At 39.4% G+C, this 24,825-nt stretch overlaps 3 protein-coding genes across 6 annotated transcripts in view; 2 read left to right on the top strand and 1 right to left on the bottom strand.

Moving 5' to 3' along the window:
* The window catches only part of LOC143860237 (importin beta-like SAD2), a 34,202-nt gene extending 19,839 nt beyond the window's left edge, over positions 1-14,363 (top strand). The window contains exons 11-22 of the mRNA XM_077370800.1: positions 4,445-4,604; positions 4,677-4,718; positions 5,128-5,246; positions 5,346-5,544; positions 6,686-6,817; positions 8,339-8,442; positions 8,760-8,939; positions 10,837-10,976; positions 11,055-11,194; positions 11,755-11,918; positions 13,310-13,433; positions 13,541-14,363. Of these exons, the coding sequence (XP_077226915.1) occupies positions 4,445-4,604; positions 4,677-4,718; positions 5,128-5,246; positions 5,346-5,544; positions 6,686-6,817; positions 8,339-8,442; positions 8,760-8,939; positions 10,837-10,976; positions 11,055-11,194; positions 11,755-11,918; positions 13,310-13,433; positions 13,541-13,692 (1,656 nt within the window). The 3' untranslated portion in view covers positions 13,693-14,363. The remainder of the gene's footprint in view (positions 1-4,444; positions 4,605-4,676; positions 4,719-5,127; positions 5,247-5,345; positions 5,545-6,685; positions 6,818-8,338; positions 8,443-8,759; positions 8,940-10,836; positions 10,977-11,054; positions 11,195-11,754; positions 11,919-13,309; positions 13,434-13,540) is intronic.
* Positions 14,364-15,364: 1,001 nt separating this feature from the next.
* On the bottom strand, positions 15,365-16,171 carry LOC143862565 (voltage-gated hydrogen channel-like protein). The gene has a single exon (XM_077373635.1). It carries the CDS (start codon positions 16,159-16,161, stop codon positions 15,463-15,465), a length of 699 nt encoding a protein of 232 aa, XP_077229750.1. The 5' UTR covers positions 16,162-16,171; the 3' UTR covers positions 15,365-15,462.
* A 4,370-nt stretch (positions 16,172-20,541) lies between these two features.
* The window catches only part of LOC143861896 (biotin carboxyl carrier protein of acetyl-CoA carboxylase 1, chloroplastic-like), a 28,693-nt gene continuing 24,409 nt past the window's right edge, over positions 20,542-24,825 (top strand). For 2 of the 4 annotated variants that reach the window (XR_013240063.1, XM_077372858.1), the window contains exon 1: positions 20,545-20,835. Coding sequence is in view for 3 of the 4 variants with exons in the window: in XM_077372858.1 (XP_077228973.1) it covers positions 20,692-20,835 (144 nt within the window). In the remaining variant the exon portion in view is untranslated. Of the gene's footprint in view, positions 20,836-24,825 lie in introns of all 4 variants that reach the window. The other 2 variants (XM_077372860.1, XM_077372859.1) reach the window with 2 other exon arrangements.

The following is a 24,825-nucleotide window of genomic DNA, read 5'->3' as shown; positions in this document are numbered from 1 at the left end:
AGCCAATAGAGGAAGGTTTTTGTTCTTTCCTAAGAGGAGATTAACTGGGGTTGTAGAGAAGGTTCTAATTCTTAAACCCATTCAATCTCTCTCTCTCTCTCTCTCTCTCTCTCTCTCTCTCTCTCTCTCTCCCCTTGCTTTTGGAGAGATATGGCACTATTTATGATTCCCATCTTCCATAGTCCGTCACAATGTTACTTGGAACGTGGTTCGTTCCGGTACGCGGTACGGGAACGGGTATGGGGTACGATGGTAGCTTGATATGCGGTACGATGAGGGTAGGCTATGTTGGTTCGCTATTTGGGGTCGCGGGTCGATTTGGTGAAACAAGAAAATTGCAAACCCATACAGAAGATGGAAAGTAACATGTTTCAGCGATGGCGTATTCTTTTCTGCAAAAGAACCTTTTATGATGTTTATATAGCTTTTGAAGTGATGCTTTTTCACTGTTTGTTCAACTAGGGTGCATTAGAAGGGTCCATTAGAAAGCAGCTCACTCTTTCAACGAGGAAAAACCTTGAACTTGAACCTTCATTCTCTAAAATCAATACTTCAACCGTTGTTTCACTGTCTAGATTCCTTCGACTGGATCATAGCGGAGGATTGGCAAGGTTGAAGGGGAGGAGTGGCAAGGAAATTGAGATGACAGTCGGATTATAAACCCATCTAAAAGTGGAAACGAAATTTAAAACCTAGCTAAAAGTGGATACCATTAAAATGTTAGTTAGGCTTTTAAAAGATGGGTTTCTCATTTGGGTTAATTTTTATTTTTTCTAATTTTTGGCTAACCGCAATGGCGTGAGCCTCTTGCACTGGGCCGCCCTTTTTTTGGCAAACTGTATTGTGATTTGGTTCTTGGTGAATCGGTTTGCAATATGATTGTGTCTACGGAGCCAGGTTTCACTGGTCTCTGCTCCCCTTCTCTTGCTTGGGCTTTCGCCCTTCTTTTGTTTATATTAATACATACAAGTTTGAAAAAAAGTTTTTAGAGAAATGCGAATGGGGCAAGGCTCTTTCTTAATTCTGTGGATCACCACGACCTTTGTATGCCCCTCAATCAATTTTTTTAGCCCCTACCAAATTGCTTTTAATTATTGTTTTAATAGCTTGGCATCAGTTGTTGGATTTGCGAAGCATATACGACAATGCCAGAAGTGTCTGTAATCATTCAAAGTTTAGCTTCAAAATATTTATCGCAGCAGGACAATACCACTCATCCATCTACTTAGGAGTTCCCACAAAAATCTTGCAAATTCTTTCTCAATCATGACTCGGGAAAAAAGTGAAATTCCTTTGAAGAAATCCAAGCTTCAATTTCTCTCCCAAACTGCTCTCATCATGGGTTTGCTTATACCATCAGGACAATTCTTAGATCTAGAGAAAATCTTGGAAGTTCTTTCCTTCAAATATGCCAAAAGGTGGAAGGTTCCATAAGCTTCTTCTATTGGTACCTACTGGTTGATACTTGATGCTAGAGTTAAAACTTTTGTAGAAAGTTACCTTGCGAAGAAAGATTGATCGTACTTGAGAAGGCCCAAGGACTATCAAGGAAAATATGTAAATGATATCTTGTAAGATAATTATAGACCCTTGATGAGGCACAGTTGGTCATTGTCTTTTCATCCACATTGGTTACTTTCAATATTGGTAAGAAATAGATAGGAAGCATAGCCAATTCAAGATGATACGGATCAACCCCCTTTCTTTTTGTGCCAAAGAGCTTACCATTTCTTGAGAATCTAGAAATTTTCAAGTCTGCCATCAAATCCCACTTTAGAGTGCTTAAACCCTAGACAGGTGGTGGAAACTACAAAGCTGGAGTTTGGTAGGAGCATAGGGAGTTTCTGTTGGAATGGTGAAATGCAATTGATTTTCCATTCAATGGATTTCTGAATAGTCCTTTAACATTGTTAATATTTCTAACTTGATTTTTTGAATCCTAAGTTTAAAACGATAGTATCCTCCAATCTTGAAGACGGGATGCTGCTGGACCATGTCAGACCTCTGTATTTTGAATAACTTACCTCAATCGATTTCTTTGATATGTAACCAAAGGTTACCACTGCTGGACCATGTCTCTAGAAGCGGGGCAAAAACTATGTTGATCTCAATTAATTATAATAGAAAATCGGAAGGATACAACCAAGATATCCACTTAACCTCAAACCAAAACCATTCATTTTTTTGTGGCACCCAAAAAATAATAGGCTACAAGATTTCCATTTGCCTTTTATGTCTATTTTTAGTAGCTTGGCACAGGAGTTCTTCCTCAATCAATGCTTTACTTGTAACCATGGTTTTAAATTTTGACCAAAATCCGAACTTTCGGACCAAAATTTCGGGTTTCGTTCGAGACTGACACCGAAACAGCACATACTCGAAACAGTATTTTATTTCGTCCGAAATTTCATTTTTTCCAAAATTTCTTCCTAAATTCTTGAATTTCATCCAAAAACCTGTTTTTTTAATTAATTTAATATGTTACCGAAATTTGGTATTGAATAAAATAATGTTTTTATCATTTCTCCGGATTTAGACCGAAATTTCGGTTTCGGTAAAACCACGCTTGTAACAAAAACTCGGTCTAGAATTTGTCGAATTGCTACAAATCGACTTTTTTATATGATGGTAATTATTTCTCAGAACATGGAGTGTGTGAATCAAACCCATGTTTGAATTGAAACTGAGATACTGATGCAACTTCTTCCTTTCTGAATAAGGTAGATTCATATCTGAAAGTGGAGCTGAATGGTTAAATCGCCTAACACATAATTGGCAAATTCATAGGTTAAATTCTTGTTGGATGTACCATTAAAAAAAAAAATCCTGTTGGATGTAGTCTAATGGGACCGTTCACTAAGTCTTTTGGAATTGGCTTGATTTGGAGCTGTAAGGACACCATAACACCATTATTACGCAATGATATAGAATCTTAGTCGAAATTCGGACATTGAAAATCGGTGTTGCCAAATGTCTATCTTTATGAAAAACCCATAAAAATACCACTTCAATTTTGCACCAATGTATTTTATAAAAATGCTTTCGGGGAAGATCTGTCATTTTACTAAAAGGTTAGCTTTGGAATAAAATGTTTTGTGTCTATTTCCATTTTTAGGACGACTATTTTTATTTTTATTTTCAACTATCTGATATAAGTTATTCATTTTTTTGCTTCACAAAATTTTCCTTTATGAGACCCCTTGCTTCATGCATCTGCGTCCCCTCCCCGCTTTGGCTACCTTGCCTATGTACTCTTTAACTGTGAATACGACCAACAACTTTGTAGATGGAAGCAAGGTTTTAAATTTCAGTTTCGGTTTTGATTTCGGTCACCATTTTTTTTTTTTTTGAAAATTGATTTCGATCACCATGTAGGCGGAAACATTTTGATTTCTATGGGAAATTTCGGTGGAAATCCTGTAATATCACGGAAACATATGAGACATGCTAATTATAGAATTTTAAGATGAAACTTCAGAAAATAGTAGAATAAAAACACAAATACACACTTAGAAACCATCACATAAGCAAGACAACCATCCATAATGGTTTAATAACATCAAACACCTAGTGATTGCGCTGTCACACATGTATGCTAATTCAGTACATATAAATATAATTCTGTAACACATATTGGTATAATATACCACGAATGCACTTACAATTCTGATTTCGATATGCGCTTCGGTTTCAATATCATTTCGGTGGGATGGAAATAGAAACATTTCAGTTGACTCTTGTCGGTTTCGGTGGAAATTTAAAACCATGGATGAAAGCATGGTTTTGATTCCATTCATAACCAGACTGGGTCTAGCTTTTGTATTTACATTATTTCAGGGGCTGCTCTCAGCAGTGTGCTGAATTCGGAGGCCAGGTATGCGGACATGAATTTGAGCCATATATGAAGTAGTATACCCTCCACCTTATCCATTTTAAAGCTAGCTTCACCTTCTGGGAAGCCTTCTCTGTCCACCTCCACCGCGAAAGAGCATGTTTTGTACCCTCCAAAAGGGCTCTTTGCTCCTGGAGAGATACATCCCTTCCCCATCGACATCAACACTTTTAGCCCATTCTCGGCTGTGTTGTTTTTTATCTGTGAAACAATCGTTTTTTCTCCTTATGTAGAACTAACTTCTAAAGAACTGGTGCAATGCTATTTGGATGATTGGATCAATTACAATTTCCAATAGTTCTCTATAGGTTTCATTGTTAAATACACGTTACAAATCCTTCTAAAGAACTGGTGCAATGTTATTTGGATCAATTACGATTTCCAATTGTTGTCTATAGGTTTCATTGTTAAATATACCTTACAAATCTATTTTTTTTTAATGCTTATACCTTGCAAATCTATTATTTTTCATTCATTTTATCTTTCATTCATCTTTGTGTTATGCAAGTTTGTTCCTTCTCAAACTGATACATCTAATTTGTGGATTATTAGGCAGCATGGGTTGCGGGTCAGTATGCCCATGTCAACTTTTCGGATCAGAACAATTTCCTCAAGGCTTTACATTGTGTTGTTTCTGGATTGCGTGATCCGGAGCTTCCAGTACGCGTTAATTCAGTCTTTGCATTGCGCTCTTTTGTGGAAGCTTGCAATGGTATGTCTTTCCTTGCTTTCTTGTGTTCTACATACTTCTCCAATACTTAAAAAATTGTATCTACCCATGCAGATTTGAATGAAATCCGTCCTATTCTTCCTCAATTACTTGGTGGTATGTCATTTAAGATTTTTATCTGCATTGCTACCTGCATCCTATGTCACAAATATCGTTCTCTGGAATTTCTTGGCAAGGAAAAATCTCGGGATATATTAATTTATTTTTTATTTTTTTCAGGTTTATATCTGAAAAAATGATAAAAATAAATTATAAAAAAAATCTATAAATATATAAAATTTAAGAAAAATATAAAATAAAAATATCGGGAATTATCACGATATTTTATGATAAAAAAAGAAAATATTGCTATATTTTTTAAATCTCGGGATGATTTCGGGATTTTGTCGTTTTATCAAAATGTCGCGATTAGAATGTGATATTTTGAAAATTTTGGATATATTTGTGACATAGCCTGCATCTGATGCCAATATGTTTTATAGACATTTCAATGGCCTATGCACAGAGTTCTTTAAGCTCATGAATGAGGTTGAGAATGAGGACCTTGTGTTTACCCTTGAGACTATTGTGGACAAATTTGGTGAAGAGATGGCACCTTATGCCATTGGATTATGTCAGAATCTGGTAAAATACATACATAACCATGAACTTTATATGTTTGGGTACTCTAGTTTATCTCTATATCTATTCATTGTATTTGTTTTTCATTTTCTTCAATTTTAGGCTGCAGCATTTTGGAAGTGTATAGATACATCTGCAGCCGATGACAACACTGATGATCAAGGTGCTCTGGCTGCAGCTGGTTGTTTGCGTGCCATAAGCACAATTCTTGAATCTGTGAGCAGACTGCCACATCTTTTCATCCAGATTGAGCCGTCTCTATTGCCTATAATGCGTAGAATGTTGACAATAGATGGACAAGGTATTTTTTCTAGTCTGTGGAAGCCTGTTTTGCAGATATATGTGCATGTGAAATGTAATAGGTGCTTATAAATTCTGATCATATATTAATATATTTCTTTTGATCATATATTAATATATTATTCATATCATTTACTACTTCCGAACAGAACTTGACTACATTTTGGCAGACCACATGTTTATTCTGCCTAATGAGTTGCCTGCTTAACCTACCATTACCTGTATGTGTTGGCATTCACTTTGCATTTGCATTTACAAAGTTGCATTTAACACTTGTTCTATCTCCTAAATAAATCCTATCTTCTTGAGTTGGGGTTGTTATTTTTTCATGGCCTATATTTGAAAGCCATATATAGTTGGGATAATTAATGTATGTATTTCTACCTTGAAGTTAATAGTCACTGATCACAACTATTCACCTCCAAATGACAATGTTTATTCACAATAATCAATAAATGTATGATGCTGCTATGCACTCCTCACTTTGATTCAGGGTTGCAAATATGAACACCATACATTTATTGATCACTGTCAATTAAATAACTGATGTAACCATTGTAATGGGCACTTATATCATTATTTTTATTTTCAAGATTAAATAAAAGAACCTGTTTCATCTCCATCACAGCTAAGTTAATCCCCTGGCAATCAGCCTTTCACTGTTTCATATATGACTCTGATTAAAATACATGAGATTAAAAAACATGTTTTTTTGGTGAGACTATTCTCAGCCATTCACAAAAACGTGGATGGGCTGATTTTGGGCGACACACTTAGTCGTGACGAAAGTGAAATGACCTCTAAAAAAATGGTTGTTACTATTGATACTGTAGGGAGTACAAATGTCATTTCTCAAAATTTATTGTCACCTTTATTTTTCAGCATTATGGCTCCTATACTTGCGCGTGCTATGAATTTATAGTCGATCGATGCATTGACTGTGTTCATTAACTTTCTTAGAGATATAATATTGGTTGATCTAATCTTTACCAGCATGCTTCCTTTCTATTGCTCATAGTAAATGAATTAACGAAAAATAATGTTTCATTCAGGATCTTAAGATCTTTGGAGTTTTCTTTTGTTCATCTTTCTAAAGAACACTTTCTCATAGTTTGGATTTGGCATCTTTTTTTCTTTCACAGAGGTTTATGAGGAGGTTCTGGAAATTGTCTCATACATGACATTTATTTCTCCGACAATTTCTATGGAAATGTGGAGTCTTTGGCCATTGATGATGGAAGCATTAGCAGATTGGGCGATAGATTTCTTCGAAAGTAAGTTTCCATGTATTTTTTTTCTTCTTTTGATTCATTTTGACAATTCATTCTCTTGTTATTTTATAGCCGCCAATAATAATATGTGTTGCATTTCCTTTTCTGAATCTTTAATGAACTTATTGTATTGCTACAATGGAATAGCTGTTGTGTTCAACTATTTTTTGTTATTTGGTTAATAGTATGATGCTAGTTTATTCTTTCTTTCTATGCTTTGTAGTTAAGAGTTTATTGACTCTCTTTGGGGGCAGATTGCATATTATTCAAGAAAATTGTTAGAGAAAAGGAATCATGAAGAGCCATCTCGTGATTCATTATTTTATTAATGTGGTGGGTGACCATGTAAATTACATCATATGCCCTTGATTAGTAAAAGTTCAATATCCAGAAGACAAAATGCACCTTGTTTACTTTTACTGCCTTTTTATTGGTTCTATGGCTTGAGTTAAAAAGTTCAAGTTATAAAACCACTTCAATGGGGCACATTTATCATCAAGCTATAATATATGGACTATCAAACATAGGAGTGTTATAGACATTTCACATGATCGATTCGTTCAGCAGGGAATCAAATATTTTTTGAAGATTGAGTTGCAACCTATGACATTTGTGCGACTTGTGATCTCTCAAAGGCAGATCCTTGATGGGTATTTTGAATCATATGCTTGGTCTCTAGGATACAGTGTTTGTTTTGTGCATTGTCTGCAAGCCTGATATATTCTTTAGCTTTGTTTGGCCCTTTTATACTGGGCCCTGTTTTTTCTCTTTATATTTGCATATTTTGCCGTCCAATAATTTTTTTATCTGTTAAAAAACAAGAAACTAACATGCCAGCTATTGAGGCAGGCACCACTGTGTTCTTCGATGAAGATCAGAACCTAGGTTATTAGGGTTAGACTGGTCCATTGCACGTGGGGTTCCTTTTTAGATCTATTAATTGGGCCTCTGCTTCTCTAGGAGACAATCTAGGATTAGTTGGATATCAATGTGATTAGTTTTTTTAGTTACTACTTATAAGCTGCGTTATTCCGCCATTTCTTCATACCTAATCATTGATGTTACTCAATCTGGAAGACAAGAGGTAAGGCTGTACCTCTCTCTCTCTCTAATACATTTAGGTTAATTTGGTACTGTGGGACCCGACAAAATGGGGTGTGTACAGGTATACAAAATGTATGTATGCTTTTGTTCTGTAAGTGTCTTTGTTCACATTTTAACGACACTGGAGAGAGGTCATTCACTTTGTAAATTACTTCCATATAATGTATTTTTATATCCGGTGACATGCTAAAGTGTTGTTTCTTTTCTGGTATTTTCAACATAGTTCTAAGTTATTGTCCCCGTACATTTTATGTTTTCCCACTTTCTCCTATGCCTCTCAGATATTGTTGATGTTTGTGTGTTACATATAAATGTGGATTCCATCTAAAAGGCTTATATAGTGCACTTTATTGTTGAAGCAGATCCAGATGCTATTTCTGTTCTTGTACTTTTAGGTTTTACAAATATATTTTCGTGTAGATATTCTGGTGCCGTTGGACAATTACATATCCAGGAGCACTGCACATTTTCTCACCTGCAAGGATCCAGATTACCAACAAAGCCTTTGGAATATGCTTTCATCTGTGAGTAACTGAAATTTTCAAATGCTTCGTTGACCATAGCTTCAGCGTAAGTCCAGAGAAAAGTTGTAAGAACTTGTCATCATAGGTTATCTTCTGATCCAGGTTTGAAATTTCGGTCTCGGCCTCAGCCAAGAAGACTGAAATTTCCACCGAAATTTATGTGGCATTTTCAGTATAAATCTTATAATTTTGGCCAAAATTTTTAAATTTCGGTTTCGGTTTTAAATTTAGATCCCTTCTGAAATTTAAAACCATGCTTATGATTATATGGTGTTTATGTGCAATAAGCAACCTTGTTGATGACTTATAATATGCAGGTAATGGCGGATAAAACTATGGAGGACCATGATATTGAACCTGCTCCCAAGCTTATTGAAGTAGTGTTTCAAAATTGCAAAGGTCAGGTGGATCGTTGGGTTGAGCCGTATGTGAGAGTCACAATTGACCGTTTGCAACGTTCAGAGAAGCCATACTTGAAATGCCTCTTGATACAAGTGGTGAGCATCGTTTTCCGTTTCCTTTACTTGACACTTGGAATGACACTATATCTATTTTTTTTTGTCTGTGTACTACAAACACAAATTTATAGTTAACCTGTATTTTGACTTCTCTAAGGCCACGTTTGGATACCCACAAGCTTTAGATTTGGATTTCTTACATTTGGCAGTAGAGATTTGGATCTGGATCAAATCCATAAATTTCCAAATCAACTACAACAGTGAAAAAAGATCAGATTTTCAAATCTGTTTTGCAAGACATTATTTGGAAATCCATATTTGTGGCAAGTACCTTCACCCTCGCTGTTCCTCGACCTTGCTGCCGCAGCAGCGAGACATCCCTCCCCCCCCCTCTCTCTCTCTCTCTAGTACAACGTGAGCATTGTTTTGAAAATCTTATGATTTACGGTTCGATTTACAATTCTTAGGCAAAACGATTTGAATCCCATGATTGAATCTTAATTTGTATGAATCTTACGATTTTTTATTGAATCTTACGATTCGATCATAAATCGTACGATTCATACGATTTATGCGATTTATCCAAATTAAGTTTTGTATAAAAGAAAATATGTCTTTCTTTCAAAAGACCTCATTTCCTTTCTACATTACAAGAAGCCTTTGAAATCCCTCTCATTAGAAGGAAGAAGACAGAGGAGGAGTAGGACTTCGAACGAATCAAAGCAGTCGAGCACAAAGCATTTGTTAAGGGCATTACTCACATCGAGGTGGGAGTCGAGGTGGGAGACTACCATATTAAGGACAACATCGATTCCCGTCTTTTATGATTGGTATTTGTCATTTGATGTTTGAAACTTTGAGAATTGATATGATCTTGTCTTTTTTTAAAGATTATTAATCAAGATGCATGGTTTGGATGAGAATTAGATGATTAGTATGTGTCAAGTTTGTCAATAAAACAATTCGTATTACGATATTGAATGCTAATCATGGTAGTTTCTGTTTGAATTAATGAGTTTGATGTAAAATGAATAATTGGCTATTTTTATTCTTTAATTTATTTATAATTTTTTATATTTTTGAATGAATCTTACGATTTACAATCCGATACGATTCGACCCTGATTACGATTTACGATTCGATTCTGATTTTCAAAACATTGAACGTGAGCATGAAGATGATTGATGTATTTTGTATCCAAAACTCAAATTCAAATCCAAATACAAAAACATGAGGTATCCAAACGTGGCCTAAATGCTAATATAAATTCTGACTTCCTGTCATTGCATTCTCTTTTCTTACAATCTATATTATTCTATGATTCTAGATTTTACTTTGTAATATAGTGATGCAAGAATGTATACATTAAGTCGCCTTCATTAGATGGGGCAAGTCAGCAAGTGTCTTTTGTAACAGTGTAAAAGTCCATTGTAGAGCATTATAGTCAGTTTAATGTAATCAGAGACACTTGTCCCCTCACCAATTTCCTCTCTCTCTCTCTCTCTCTCTCTCTCTCATAATTTCTAATTATTCTATATTTTATAGTCTGTAATAGTGGTTACAATACATGTAGCATTTCATAATTTTTATATCATCGCGAAGGAAAGTCCGAGATGTATCATCTTCTCATAACCAGACAACACAGCATTACATAGTTTCTCAAATCAGATGTGGTATCTATATGAAATTTAAAGCATCCAGTCATTCTTGTATCAATCAATTATTCACATTCTACTCATTGTCATTCTATGTAGGGCATCTTTAATGATGCCTTTGGATGTCTTTGATGTCTTGCTATTAGCAATTAACATACTTTTGTTATTATTTTTTCATGAAGTTCAAAATAAAAGCAATGCATTTGTTTTGACTGTGTTGATTAAGTAAATTCGTATTTCACAAAATACTTATGAAGAAATCAAATTACATTATTCTGTAGATTGCTGATGCACTTTACTACAATGCAAATTTGACGCTCGGCATACTGCAAAAGCTTGGGGTAGCAACAGACGTATTTAATCTTTGGTTTCAGATGTTACAACAAGTTAAAAAGAGTGGTGTACGAGCAAATTTTAGAAGGTCCTCTATGCTTCTCATATTATTTTCTTTTAAGTGTTGATCTTTCTCAAGTTGTTTTAAAGTCTTTCGTGATTGCAGGGAATATGATAAGAGAGTGTGTTGCTTGGGCTTGACTTCACTTCTTGCACTACCCGCTGATCAGCTACCAGGGGAAGCATTGGGTCGTGTGTTTAGAGCGACACTAGACCTGCTTGTTGCCTACAAGGATCAAGTTACTGGTATTGCTCCATATTTCAATAATTCCCCCCCCCCCCCCCCCCTGTCAACTTAGTTCCTCTTCTTTATTGGAAATCCATATTCATGACGGTTTTGTTGAAAAGACGAGAATTAACTTCTCGAATATGGATTGAACACGATGTGCAACAAAACATCAAGAAACGATGCAATCACAGAATCACACAAGAAACGCAGGATTTACGTGGTTCGTTCCACTGGGAAAGATTTTCACTATTTCAATCTAGGGCTACAAACTCTCTTCTTGGCCAAGAAACCCAAAGAAAAACTCAAAACCGTAACCCTAACATGTGACATATATCAATGCCACTACATGAGGAAATTTACCGAAATACCCTTTAAAGGAAATCTGAAAATTAAATTTCCCTTCTGCACACGCGAGCTCGACCCGCGTGTGCGGTGCGCACATTAGTCCATTAGGGTCTTGTATAATGCCAGAATACAAGACATTTGCACAAAATGTTTAATTATGTTAGATTGCTGGGTATTGAGATGGTGGTTCTCCTTTTATCTTCATCCTTTTCTTTTTGTTTCTTATGGACAGAAGCTGCGAAGGAGGAAGATGGTGATGACGATGACGATGACATGGATGGCTTCCAAACTGATGAGGACGACGATGAAGAGGATGAGTCTGACAATGAAATGGGAGTCGATGCTGAGGAGGGCGATGAGGCTGATAGTCTTAAGCATCAAAAGTTCGCAGCACAGGTATGTTAAACATGGAATGGGGTGAAAGCGTAATGTAAGCGATATTTACATATTTATAAGTACAGTTGAATAGCATTGATGACCAAGGGCTCTCCTACAGTTTTCCATAGTTTGGTTGAATTTGAGAAATCCATCTTGTTTTTCTGTGCTTGTGGGACATGCTTTGAAAATTGAAATAGAATCGTACATTGTAATAGGGGTCGAATTGTACTGGATCGTTAGTTGTAGGATTCATTCTGATTTATATAATATAAAAAATTATAATAACTCAGAGAATAATAAAATAGCCAGCCGACCCCAACTAGTTTGGGGCAAAGGCTTAGTTGAGTTGTAGTAATAATAAAATAGCCAATTATTCATTTTCCATCTAAATCCATTAATTTAAATTGAAACCATTGGAATTAGTTTATTAATATCATAATACGAATTTTGTGGTAATAAACTTGTCACATACTAATCATCTATTTCTCATCTAAACCCCATGCATATTGGATACTAATTTAAAAAATAATAAAGACAAGATCATATCAATTCTCAAAGTCTCAAACATCAAATGACAAATATCAATTGTAAAGATTGGTAAGTCATTGTCTTCCTCATTATAGTCGCCTCCCTCCTTGATATAAGTAATGTCCTCAAGTACATGCATTATGCTTGATTGGTTCAAACTAGTTCACAAATTTTATAACAATGCTTGTGGGCATTCTAGGTTGAACTTTCAATTTCTAAGGAGCTTGGTTATCTTGATTTTGATTTAAAAAAATAAAAAATAAAATCTGTGGTTCACAGTTTTACATATTGCAATTCATGTAAATTGAAGAAGTTTAAGGAATCTGTAGGTCTTCAGAATATGTAGTATAAAAGTATGTTGTAACTTCTTGATATTCATTTACCAATAGAGAATTATATTTCAACTGGAATCTGTGAAAGGATTTCAGTAATTTGTTTAATTTGAGAAATCTGCTTGGTTTTTTGTCCATTTTGACAATCTCAGTGGCTGTAACAAAATTCCAGTTTTTAAGCAATAGCATGTTATCTGGATTTTGATTTATCTTAGGTGACCAGTGGATCTTGCAAGTTGTGATTCACAATTAGGTTGATTTACGATTAGGTGCATTCTTTAATTTTAAAAATCTTTTTGCTGTTACTTTTTTCGCATCCTTTTTATTTCCCAATTTGAAGATACGAGGGCTTTTACATATAGGTGTTTCTATTTTCACATAGAGAACAGGGAAAAATTTTGCAGCAGCATTTTCACAACTTGTTTGAGCATGTGCTTATTACTTATTTAGCTGATTTCCGAATTGTTTTTCCCTTTTTTTTCATTTCTTTCACCAATGGATGTAGACCGTAATTTCCCTGATCATGGCATTTGATGGTTTGGAGCTCAGGCAAAGGCTTTCCGATCAATTGATGAGGATGACGACTCAGATGAGGATTATAGTGATGATGAAGAGTTGCAGTCACCGATTGATGAGGTGGATCCCTTTGTTTTCTTTGTTGACACCGTCAAAGGTAAGCCTCACTCTTTAACTATTAGAAACTTAGTTCAGAATGTGTTGGGCTCTTTTCATGTATGCATATTTATACATGTCTATCTTTCCTGTGTATTGTAATTACAGTCATGCAAGTATCCAATCCCGCAAGGTTTCAGAACCTTATGCAGACCCTGGACTTCCACTTCCAGGCCCTTGCAAGTGGTGTTGCGCAGCATGCTGAGCAGAGGAGAACAGAGATAGAAAAGGAGAAGCTTGAGAAGGCAGCCAATTCGTGACCTTGACGGTGGCAGTTTTGCTTGAAATTTTGCTTCCGGTACTCTGTCGGTCTGTTTACTTTAGTGGTAGGGTAGTGTAATCCGATGAAGTTTGGTGGGCTTGGCCACAGATTGGTTTTCCTAAGGGTTCCAGGTTCAAGTGTTAGGGCATGGTTTCGTCTCGGTTCCCAGAGCCATGTCTTCCATGGAAAGAATGAAAACAAAGACCACAAACTTGGTCTTTGGATACTGTGTTCCCTTAGTATAATGCTGTTTGGGCACCTTGAATGATGCGTCCGGCAGTTCCTTCGTGTCCTGCGAAAGGGTACGAAGTCCTGTGAAAGGGTAGGGAGTCCTACCCTTTTGTTCAAGCTGTATTGGTCTCAATTTTGGGGGAAGAGTTTCCCATTTATATTGGTTTAGGAACCCTCCTGTTTTTTGGCTGCAACAGAGGGGGTTTCAGGTATAGAGTGTATATGATTGTTTTATCAGAGAAAAAAAAGAAGACAAAGGAGATTCGAGGGTAATCTTTGTATTTTTTTTATTGTGAGAGGTAGGGGTTGTGATAGTGGTGGTTTTACTAGAGTTTGTTTCAAGATTTATTGGTATTTATGGGGCTTTGACTGCATTTGCTGTATTTAAACAGCTGTTGTCTATTATTCTTTCTTGGTTAAGCAATGGATTGGGCTGCATATTTATGTTGTCAATTTTTTCCTACTTGAGTCCAAAAATCAGGTTTGGGCTCACATTCAGTTCTCAAGATCCGAAATAAACAGGGCCTTAATTTTGAATCTAATACTCACAATCAGTTCTCAAAATCCCCAAGAAAGTAAGAAACAGGGCCAAAGATATCAAGAATTATTCCTGATTCCAGTCTTTGCAAGGAACAAACCCTAACCCAAACCGACTTAGAATTACCTCATCCAGTCAACTCTAACCCAACCCAGCTAACCTGGTTTTTTCAGATCAGATTGAGTAAGGTCGAGTTGGCCTGAGATAAAAAGAGCAAAGGAAAAAAGAAGAAGATAGGGTTAGGTGTTCAACGGCAGATGAAAAGTTTACTCACAAGCCCAAACGTTTTATGTTAAACGGGATCGATTTAAGATATAAGGGGATCGATTTATCACTGCCCTAAAATTAGGGGATGGAGTTGGGTTTGGCTTGGGTCAGGTTGGCCAAGCCCAACCCAGCCAGGAATTTAATTTGGTTGGCTTTTCCCAACAAAATCGGGGGAAAGGCCAACCCGATCCAAGCCAAAACTGGCTGAGACCTGTCGGGTTGGGCCCGACCCAAGTTACAACCCTACATTTGAAAGAAGAGCTAAGTGCACCTTCTGGCCTTAGGCCATGTCCGGCGGTCAGGATTTTTTTTCATGACAAATTAGTGTCTTTAAGTGGTGAGAGGGGTAGGGCTGGTGGGAGGAGAGAGAATTGAGAGGGCACGATTGAGATGAGGGTGAGAAGTGGAAAAAAATAATAATGATCCTATTTTGATTAGAGGTTTTTGTTTCCTGATTTTTAGTCACTTCTCACCACTTAAGATCGCTGGTTTCTTATTTTTTATTGATTTTTACCCACTTCACCCGCCTTACCCCTCTCTCACCACTCGAAACGCAGGTTTATAATAAATAAATAAATAAATAAATAAATAAATAAAAAATCATGGTAGCCAAACGTGCCCTTAATTTGCATACTTTTCACCGCATGTTGATTTTATTTCTTCATATAATACTTTTCTTTGTCCTACATCTTTATAACATGTCTTCCTTCCCAATAGAAATTAATGAATCTGCTATCCTTTTTTTGCTAGGGCCTCTTCCAGCTCTGCTATCCTGTCATCCTTCTCATTAGTGGCCTCCCTGAGTGATTGATTCTCATCTCGTAGCAACTGAAATTGACATACTATCTCCTCCATCTGAGCCTCAATGGCCTCATCACTGAGCTCAAATGCACTTTCCACCACCCTCACCACGCGCCAAAGGCTCACCACCACAATCAGCCCACCAAAGTCCCCATCAACCAACACTTCTAACAACAATGCCACCATCACCACCAATCCATCGACCACTCGACCCGGCCTCCCAAAATATGACCCACCAAGCACCACCACTAAAGCCACCGTCTTGGCCAAAAGCACGGCCAATATAGCAATTCCTCCCCAATGAAACACCTTATTCCCTTCACTCTTCTTCTCCTTACAAGATACAAGGGATGACGAGAGATCGAGGGCGGTGAAGGTGAGATCGAGTAGGAGAAGAGAGAGTGCAACAATGTGAATTGGCGTTGATTCGAGGAATTTGGCCAAGTGGGTTCTCCATGGAGCTCTCTTAGTACTACCATCTTCTTCTTGTATGTGAAAGAAACATAGAAGGTGTTGATATTTCTGTCTTCTTTGCCAGTTTGTTATGAGATTTTGTATGGAAGATTCAAGGGTATCGATTGAGATAGAATGGGGAGGTGGTGAGATGATGGTGGGGAGTTGGGTTTCCATGGAAAGAGAGTTTAGATCAGAGTTTTTGGATTGAAATGGTTGAAATTTAGATTATACAATGAGTGTAATGTCCGTTTTGAAAGGCACATGAAGTGCACGCAAGTTCTTGCTCTAGCTGCTTTGAAGTCACGTTGAAAGGTCTGTTAAGACGTTCTAGTGTTGTATCATTTGGGGGGCGCGTAGGTTAACTTTTTAGTAAAGGGTACCCTTTTTCTGTTTGCATACCATGGAGTACAAGGCATATCAGTGGCACTTGTAACTTTCAAAGCCCTGTTTGGATTGAAGGAATATTTTGGAAATTTTCTAAAAAGGAAAACTTTTCCGAAATTTTATACTTTTCCATTGCTTGATTACGTATGAAAAGAAGTGAGGAACCACCATTGTTCTAGTTTTACTTTACAGGGACCTTTAATTTATATAGGCTACTGATATTGGCACTGCCATGCTTTGATAATTGCACAAACTCATCTTGTCTTTTCTTATTTAAACAATTGTCAAAGGTCATTACAGTTCATTGAAGCTGAACATTCAAGAATAAAGCTCTTTGAAGCCAACTAAAAAGGAAAAGACAAGATGAGTTTGTGCAATTATCAAAATATGGCAGTGCCAATATCAATTACCTACACACTAATAAGAAAAGAAATATTGTCCGATTGAAGGTGTTCTGATGCTAGTCCAATTTAATAAAAATGATCAGCCAATTGTTATCTCGTTGTCGTTTTCCCTTGGTTATAAATTGTCTAACTGTAAAGGGTATTGTATGTTTTTAGGTAGCACATGCTTACTAAATGGGTGATGCTCGTTTTTTTGTTTTTCTTCTTCTTTTCGATTTATAAGAGTGGTTTTTTTTTTTTTTCCCATTTTCTTCTTCTTTTCTGCTCCTTAGTTCTCATTCTTGCACGATTTTAAAGGTTTTTTTGTCTATTTATATGCTTTTCAACCTCCTTCACATACTTTTTCTTACCTAATTTTAAGGATTTTTAAAATTTGTTCTTCTTCCCTAAATTTATGATTTTCATTTTTTATTTTCCTTTTCTTCTTCTTTCTCTTATTTCTTTAAAAACTCTAAAAATTGAGCAAGAAGTAAAAAAAAATGATATTTCAATTCTTTAGGAATGGTACTTTGATTGTGCAATTTAATGAGGACCTAAACAATCTTCATAATGTCAACTATGCATAGGAGCTTAATGTAGCCAAGTATGGTGTCAAGAAGATGGACAATCCATATCCACTCCCTTAGAGCTTGAGAGGCATTTTATCTCTATATGGAGAACTAATATGGTGTGTTGGAAATAGAATAGACCCACGAAAAAAATTCACCATCAATGGAGGGCACTCCGAGGCAAATGGAGTCCCATATAGACGTTTCACAGCGACAATCCCTCAAGAATCAATGAAATAGATTCTCGCCTTTAGAAACCCTGGAGGAAGGGACTTTCCAATTGTAATCCAATCCCACTGAAGAAGACTCATGGCAAAAAATTCAAAGGAAAAAAGGAAAATAGAAAGCAGCCGAAGAAGAGCACCCCCAACAAAAGAAAACAGAACTCCTCCATCAAAGAAAAACAGAACCCAAAAAATTCAGAGGTTGAGAAAAAGACAGAGAATAAGAAAGTATAGCCAGAAGATAATAGACATCCTAGATCACAGTAAACATGGCTTCACCTGAGTATGGTGTCTTGCTCTAGGGATCACGCGTGTCTCAAGCCTCACCAGTCGCACTAATCCAGCACATGTATTTCTTTTCTCTTGCTTTGTTTTGAGTTGTTCCGCCCTTTTCCTTAGACATTGATCTAAGGATTGGGCAATGGCCTTGTTCCTACTATTGTATCATCTTTCTTTATTTAGATTTCTAAAGAAAGAGATGTGATGGGTAGGGGTCCGCCTAACCCCAGCTTACCCATAAAAAAAAAGAATATAACTTTCTTCATGTTGTCATAGAGTTCTAAAGAAAGAGATGATAGAAGGAGAAGAAGACTAACCAATGTGAAAGTTGAGGACAAAGCTTCTTCTATTGAAAATCATGCCGGCTCGTAAGGCTTCTTGAAGATCATTTGGATTAGAGATTCATCGATCACCAAATTGATATCTCGATTGTCATTTTCCCTTAGTTATAAATTTGCGAAGTCTATCAGGGTAATGTATGTTTATAGGTAGCATATGTTTACGAATGGGTGACGGTCGTTTATTGTTTTATTTTTTCTTCATTTTCTTCTCTGATTTTTTGGAGGGTTTTCTATTTTTTTTCTTTTCATTTTCTTCTTCTTCTTTTCTTCTCCTCCTCCTCACAACCTTCTTCTTGCCTATTTTTTAGATTTTTATAAAAAATTTCCTTTTTGCTTAAAATTATGATTTTTTATGTATTATTTTCTTGTTGTTCTTATTATTTCTTTAAAAACTCTAAAAATTGAGCACATAGAAAAAAAATGGTATTTCAATCTTTTTACCCTATAGACTAAGCAGGTTGCGAGTTTCTTCAACAGTTGCACAACTAGATAGTTTTTTTCAAAGTTACTAGGTAGCTTAGTAGTAGAGCATAAAATGAAGAGGACTAGAGATTTAAGAGTAGAGCTTAATTTTGAGTCCAATAATTGGTTTTGGACTCACAATCGGTTGGCATAATCTTAAAGGAACAAGACCTTAAATTACAAGTTCGGCTATGTGGATACTACTGCTGAGTTCAATCTTAAAGGTCAACGTTTGGATCGTTCACAGGAGACATATGTGTAATTGTGATCTTCCAAGCCATTACGAGGCGACCTAACCCAAATGGAACTTGGTCCCACCAAAGGAACATCCAATCCTAATATCAAAACCTACAAAAACGAATAGTTTAGACCCTGTTTGTTTTGGATTTTGAGAACCAATTTTGAGTCCAATCACCAGTTTTGGACTCAAAAATTGATTCTTTGTTTGTTTGGGATTTTGAGAACTGATTGTGAGCTAAAAACTGATTATTTGACTCAAAATTTACGTTTAAATTTTGAGTCCATTAATCAGTTTTAGACTCATAATCGGTATTCAAAATCCAAAACAAAGTCAAACCCCAACTTCACTGCTTGAGGATAAATTCACCCCCTTTAAAGTTTTCCTTTGCCTTTAAAAACTAACGAATAACGTTAAGGGGGGAGGGGGGATTACCGATTATTGGACTCAAATTAGTTTGGATTTTGAGAACCGATTGTGTGTCCAAGAATCAGTTTTAGACTCACTATCCTTCTCAAAATCCAAAACAAACAGAGCCTAAACAAGTACAAGATTAATGGATCTTTAATCAAGATTGGGGTAATCAGACCCTCACGTTTACTCATCACATGTTGGGCCCACAAAACGGCAATTTTCTAGTTATCAACTTACAAGTTACAACTCATTTCTCATACCCCTCTCTCTTAGGGCTGGCAACGGGGCGGGTCGGGGCCGGATGTTGGGGTCCCCTACCCCTTCCCCTTTGCGGGGAATTACCCCCTCTCCTTCCCCTCCCCTCTACGGGGATGGTGGGGAATCCCCTTCCCCTCCCCGCGGGGAATATCTAATCCCCTTCCCCTCCCCGCATCCTTCGGGGACAAAATCCCCGCCCCGCCCCCCATCACCCCCTCTTTAGTCATTGATACACTGATGATGGGTGTCCCTAATCAACTTGATGCAATTTCAATATATAAAAATGTTATAAACTAACATACTTGTAGACGAAGGAGATATATTTCTTACTCTTCAGAAGATAGCAAAATTCCTTGAAGTACTGACTTGACTCTTGAGTGCCCTCGCAGCAGTCGCACCAACAGGCGTTATAAACCCAAATAGATGCCTGAGCAATGTTCAGAGGCTTGAGAATCACCAAAATGCAAAAAGTGAACTGTGTCCCTAACCTGAGCAATGTTTCTTTCGTGGGAAGGAATTAAGGAAACCCTAAGTCCCTAATCAAAATAAAAATGCAATTTATTATTTTATTATTTTATTTTCGCCACCGATGTTGGCACTACGATTTTTTGATAATGGCATACACTCAGTTTGTCTTTATTATTTCAACATCTGTCAAAAGGTTATTATAGTTCCCAAAATGCTCTCAGAAGCTAATTAAAAGGAAAAGACAAGCTAAGTTTATGTTTGGGGACATCTTGTAGCCGATTCACAGAGTTTCTAGTAGTTTTCCTTAAAAAAAAAACACTTAAAAATATACAAAAAAATGGCATTGATTAACGGGGGGAGCGGGGAGGGGCGGGGCGGGGAGGGGACAACTACATCCCCTTCCCCTTCCCCTCCCCGCACTAGGGAATTTTTAAATTCCCCTTCCCCTGCCCCTTCCCCTATCAAATCGGGGAATCCCCGCGCCAAACGGGGCGGGGCGGGCGGATCCCCTCTTTTTTCGGGTGAAATTGCCAGCCCTACTCTCTCTCTCGATTTCATCGACACTCACTCTCCCCTTCTCCCTCGCTTTTCTCGTTTCTCCCTCGCTCCAAACCAAAATCCCTCTTTTCTTTTCTTCGAACACATATCAATAAATTAGAGAGAGAGAGAGAGAGAGAGAGAGAGATGGCTTCTTCTCTTCCAACAGCCTCAGCTTCTGCTACTGTAACCAAATCCTCTTCTTCATCTTCTTCACAACGCCATAATCATGGTCTCGCGAAGGTCTCCTTTCATCTCTCTTCAAAGCCAAACCTCCTCTTCTCTAACAAGGTAAAAAAAAACTTATATATAATGTCCTTAAATTACCAAATCGTTACGACTAATTTGGGTTTCTTATCTCCATTTCAGCTTCTTGACTTGTTTTTCTTTTTTTTTGAAATTTCTTTGTTATTTGGGCTTCAAATTACATGATTCTTTCCCGATCTGGAAATTTAGCCCTAGTATTAATCTGATAGGTTTACCAATAGCTTTGTTTTTGAATGGTATGTCGGATTTCTTCGCAATGTTTCTTGTTAATCTCCCTGTTTTTTTTTTTTTTGGGTTATGATGTTGCATTTTTTAATGAGTTTTTTCTGATTCTAAGTAGTGAAGGAATTGATTGATTATATGTCATGGCGTGGTTTATTGATGGTTTTGAAGATTACTGGATCATCAGTGTTAGGCCGAAAATCGGTAACAGGTACGACAATGACGTAAGGACCGAGCTGGATGACCAGAGGAGCTGAGTCCTGAGGGACCGGAGTGAAGGGGAGCGAAGTGGCTTAGTCCTGATGAGGGCTGAGTCCTGCACAAGGCAAGCGAGGTCAGAAGACCAACCCGGGTTTTACTCCGGACAGGCCCTTCGACACTCAAGTCAGTATGAGCAGGAGTGCAGAGCTAGTCTTAAGAGTTTTGGGTGGAGAGGGTTTTTCGCATTACCCGTTGGTTTGAGCTTTGAACCCCTATTTATAGGGAAAAACCTGGTGAGGTGTCCAGGACAGGTGGCGGCCTGTGAGAGGCTGGAGCTCACCTACTCTGGGACAGGTGGCGGCCTGTGAGAGGCTGGAGCTCACCTACTCCGGGACAGGTGGCGGCCTGTGAGAGGCTGGAGCTCACCTACTCCAGGACAGGTGGCGGCCTGTGAGAGGCTGGAGTTCACCTACTCCAGGACAGGTGGCGGCCTGTGAGAGGCTGGAATTTTTACACCCCATCAGTTGCCCCCCAGTTTTCCAAGTCCTTGAGTGACTTGGGAAAGTGTGATTGATGGATTATCTGGACGGGCGGGCACCGTATGGAAGTGAATCGAAGGGGTTAGTCGGAAGGTCCAGTCCGGAGTCCGGCTGGAAATGAGTCCAGAAATCCAGTCCGGAGTCCGGCTGGAGATGAGTCCGGAAATCCAGTCCGGAGTCCGGCTGGAGGTGAGTCCGAAAATCCAGTCCGGAGTCTGGCTGGAAATGAGTCCGGGAATCCAGTCCGGAGTCCGGCTGGAGGTGAGTCCGGAGTTCGGAGTTCGCCAGTCCGGAGTCCGTCAGTCCGGCTGGGGATGAGTGCGGAAATCCAGTCCGGAGTGGAGCCAGTCCGGCTGGCAATGAGTCCGGAAATCCAGTCCGGAGTCCGGCTGGAGGTGAGTCCGGAAATCCAGTCCAGAGTCCGGCTGGAAATGAGTCCGGGAATCCAGTCCGGAGTCCGGCTGGAGGTGAGTCCGGAGTTCGGAGTTCGCCAGTCCGGAGTCCGTCAGTCCGGCTGGGGATGAGTGCGGAAATCCAGTCCGGAGTTGAGCCAGTCCGGCTGGCAATGAGTCCGGAAATCCAGTCCGGAGTTGAGCCTGTCCGGCTGGAGATGAGTCCAGAGTTCGCCAGTTCGGTCTAGGCCGGACTGGCTTTTGTCGTCTTGCGTCCAGTCCGGCTTGGGCCGGACTGACTTTTGTCGTTTTGTAGAAATGCGTTATAGGTTTTTGTCGTCTTGCGTCCAGTCCGGCTTGGGCCGGACTGACTTTTGTCGTTTTGTAGAAACGCGTTATATCCAGTCCGGCTCAAGCCGGACTGGTTTTTGTCGTCTTGCGTCCAGTCCGGCTTGGGCCGGACTGACTTTTGTCGTTTTGTAGAAACGCGTTATATCCAGTCCGGAGGACGGAGATTCAGTCCGGAGTGAAGAGACTCAGTCCGGAGTGCATTGGTGGTGGAGGTACGCGTATTCGTACGCGCGTGCTCAATCAGTTTTTTGTCTGGGAGAAGGTGTCCGTCATAAATAAGGGACACGTGGCGTCCTTTGAGCGCCCTCGAGATGCGTGCATCGCATTTAATGCCCCACCGCCTTTGAAAAGTTATAAAAGGAGGTTTTTACCTCCCGTTTTTCACCTTTCACTTTTCACTTTTTATCTTCTCTTCTCTTGCTTTGCGAGTTCGGCTTCGCAGTTCGTGGTTGGAGTTTCGCGCGAGTTCTCACTCACCAGTAGTAGCTCAGAGCTTAGGCCGCTGCAGGAGCCTGTAACGGCTAGTCCGGCCGCTAGCATAGATATAATAGACAGTGACGACGGAGGGGACAAGGGCGAAGTGATATTAGATCTAAACGCCACCCCAATTCCGACTGATAGTCTCCACCGAGTAGGGGGGAGTGGGGGCAGCGACGTTGCTGAGGCGTCCACAACGTTCCTTCCTGGCCGGGCCGTGGAGGTCATTGCTAGAGCACGGATGGAGGCCAACCCTAAGTACAACATGCAGGCTCTAGTTGAGGAAAATCACCTCACCGAGTCCATGCTGGGAAACATTAGGGATAAATACTGTGTGCCTCCATCCTTCTAGCTGAGAGCGGCAATAGAGGGAGATAGGGCGTGCAACGAAAGCTCTGATCTCTGCATTTACGAAGAGTCGTTGAGAGCAGGGTTTCGCTTTCCTCTGCACCCCTTCTATGTCGCGGTGCTCCGATATTATGGACTGGCTCCTGCCCAGGTGGCTCCGAACTCATGGAGGTTACTGACTGGGTTTTTGTATCTTGTTCATGGCCGGCTGGAGAGGGGCGTGTCCGTGCCTCTATTCCGTGCTTGTGCTCATCTGAAGAGGCACAAAGAAGGGGGCTGGATTTATATCAGCCAGCGCCCTGATATGAAAATCATCACTGGTATCCCTTCGTCGATACACTCGTGGAAGAATAGGTTCTTCTATGTTAAGGACTCGTAGTCCAGGGAAGCCTGGCCGGTTCCCCTGGTGTGGGATACTCCGAATACCAGTGGACTGAGCCGCAAACCGCTTCTTGAGGGCGACGATAAAAGGACATTAATCCTGATGCGGGAGGAAGTGGAGCGAACAGGTCCCATTCACTGTTCGGAATTTTCAAGTGAAGATATCCTGGTCGGACTTGGTATAAGTACCGCGACTCCGGCACGTATGTAGCTAGACTTGTCTCAAAATCTGCTGCTTTTTGTTTATATGCTTCTGACTCCTTCCTTACTTGCAGAAATGAAGAAACAATCGACGGTCGAAAAGATAAGGCAAGGAGCCCAGCCCAGGGCGCAGGAAGGAGCTCAACAAGCACTTCAAGAGCGCCAAAAGAGGAAGGCGTCTGAGCTGGCGAGCCCGGCCCCCTCACGAGACACTACGCCACGCCCGGTTCAGAAGGCAAAAACCACAGTGAAGCTAGTGGGCCCCTTTGCTCAAGGAGGTGGTTCTTCTAAGTCTGGTGGTACATCCACCGGAACTGGAGCTGGGGCCCGCCCTCCCGTGAGGACGGGTGACAATGTTTTTCGGCCAATTGGGCCGTTCAGAAGGATGACACCGGACTGGGCGAGAGTCTAGTCGCGGCTGAGATTGTGAGCAAGTGTCTCCTTCTGAAGGATAAGCAACAGGTCGTCCACGAGCCGCCGGCTACTGGAGAAGAGGCGGTGTTCTCTTCGCTCTATCAGGTAATGAACTTGTTTACTTTCTGTCCATCTTTTGCTTTCTTTATATGCTGATGCTTGTTTCTGTTTGTAGATTGGAGTATATTACAATGATCTCAAGGAGAAGAGCAAGTTGTTCTCCGAGGCCATCGCCAAATCTGAAGAGGTGAACGGAAAGCTGGCCACTGAGGTCAAGGAGCTTCAGACGAGCATCGGACGGGTAGAGGCTGAGAAGAAGCTACTGGCGGAGGATCTGGCCTCCGAAAAGCAGAAGCTGGATAAGGCTGCCGAAGCCATGGATGCCCAGAGAAGGAGAGCCAAAGAGAGGCAGGAAACGGCAGTAAAGGGAGCCGTCGAGGCGAAAGAGGCCGAACTATTCAGCCTGTCGAGTGAGGCTTATAGTCTTG

Source organism: Tasmannia lanceolata, unplaced genomic scaffold (assembly GCF_043159265.1).
Source record: "Tasmannia lanceolata isolate RefF3 unplaced genomic scaffold, GAP_Taslan_0.1 ptg000037l, whole genome shotgun sequence".
Classification (NCBI taxonomy): Eukaryota; Viridiplantae; Streptophyta; class Magnoliopsida; order Canellales; family Winteraceae; genus Tasmannia; species Tasmannia lanceolata.
Note: the sequence above shows the minus strand (reverse complement) of the source record. Positions and strands in the feature narration are given on the sequence as shown.

What these genes read in the sequence shown, in the direction of transcription:
- LOC143862565 (XM_077373635.1), bottom strand. Translation starts at nt 16,161, where the DNA reads ATGGAAACCCAACTCCCCACCATCATCTCACCACCTCCCCATTCTATC.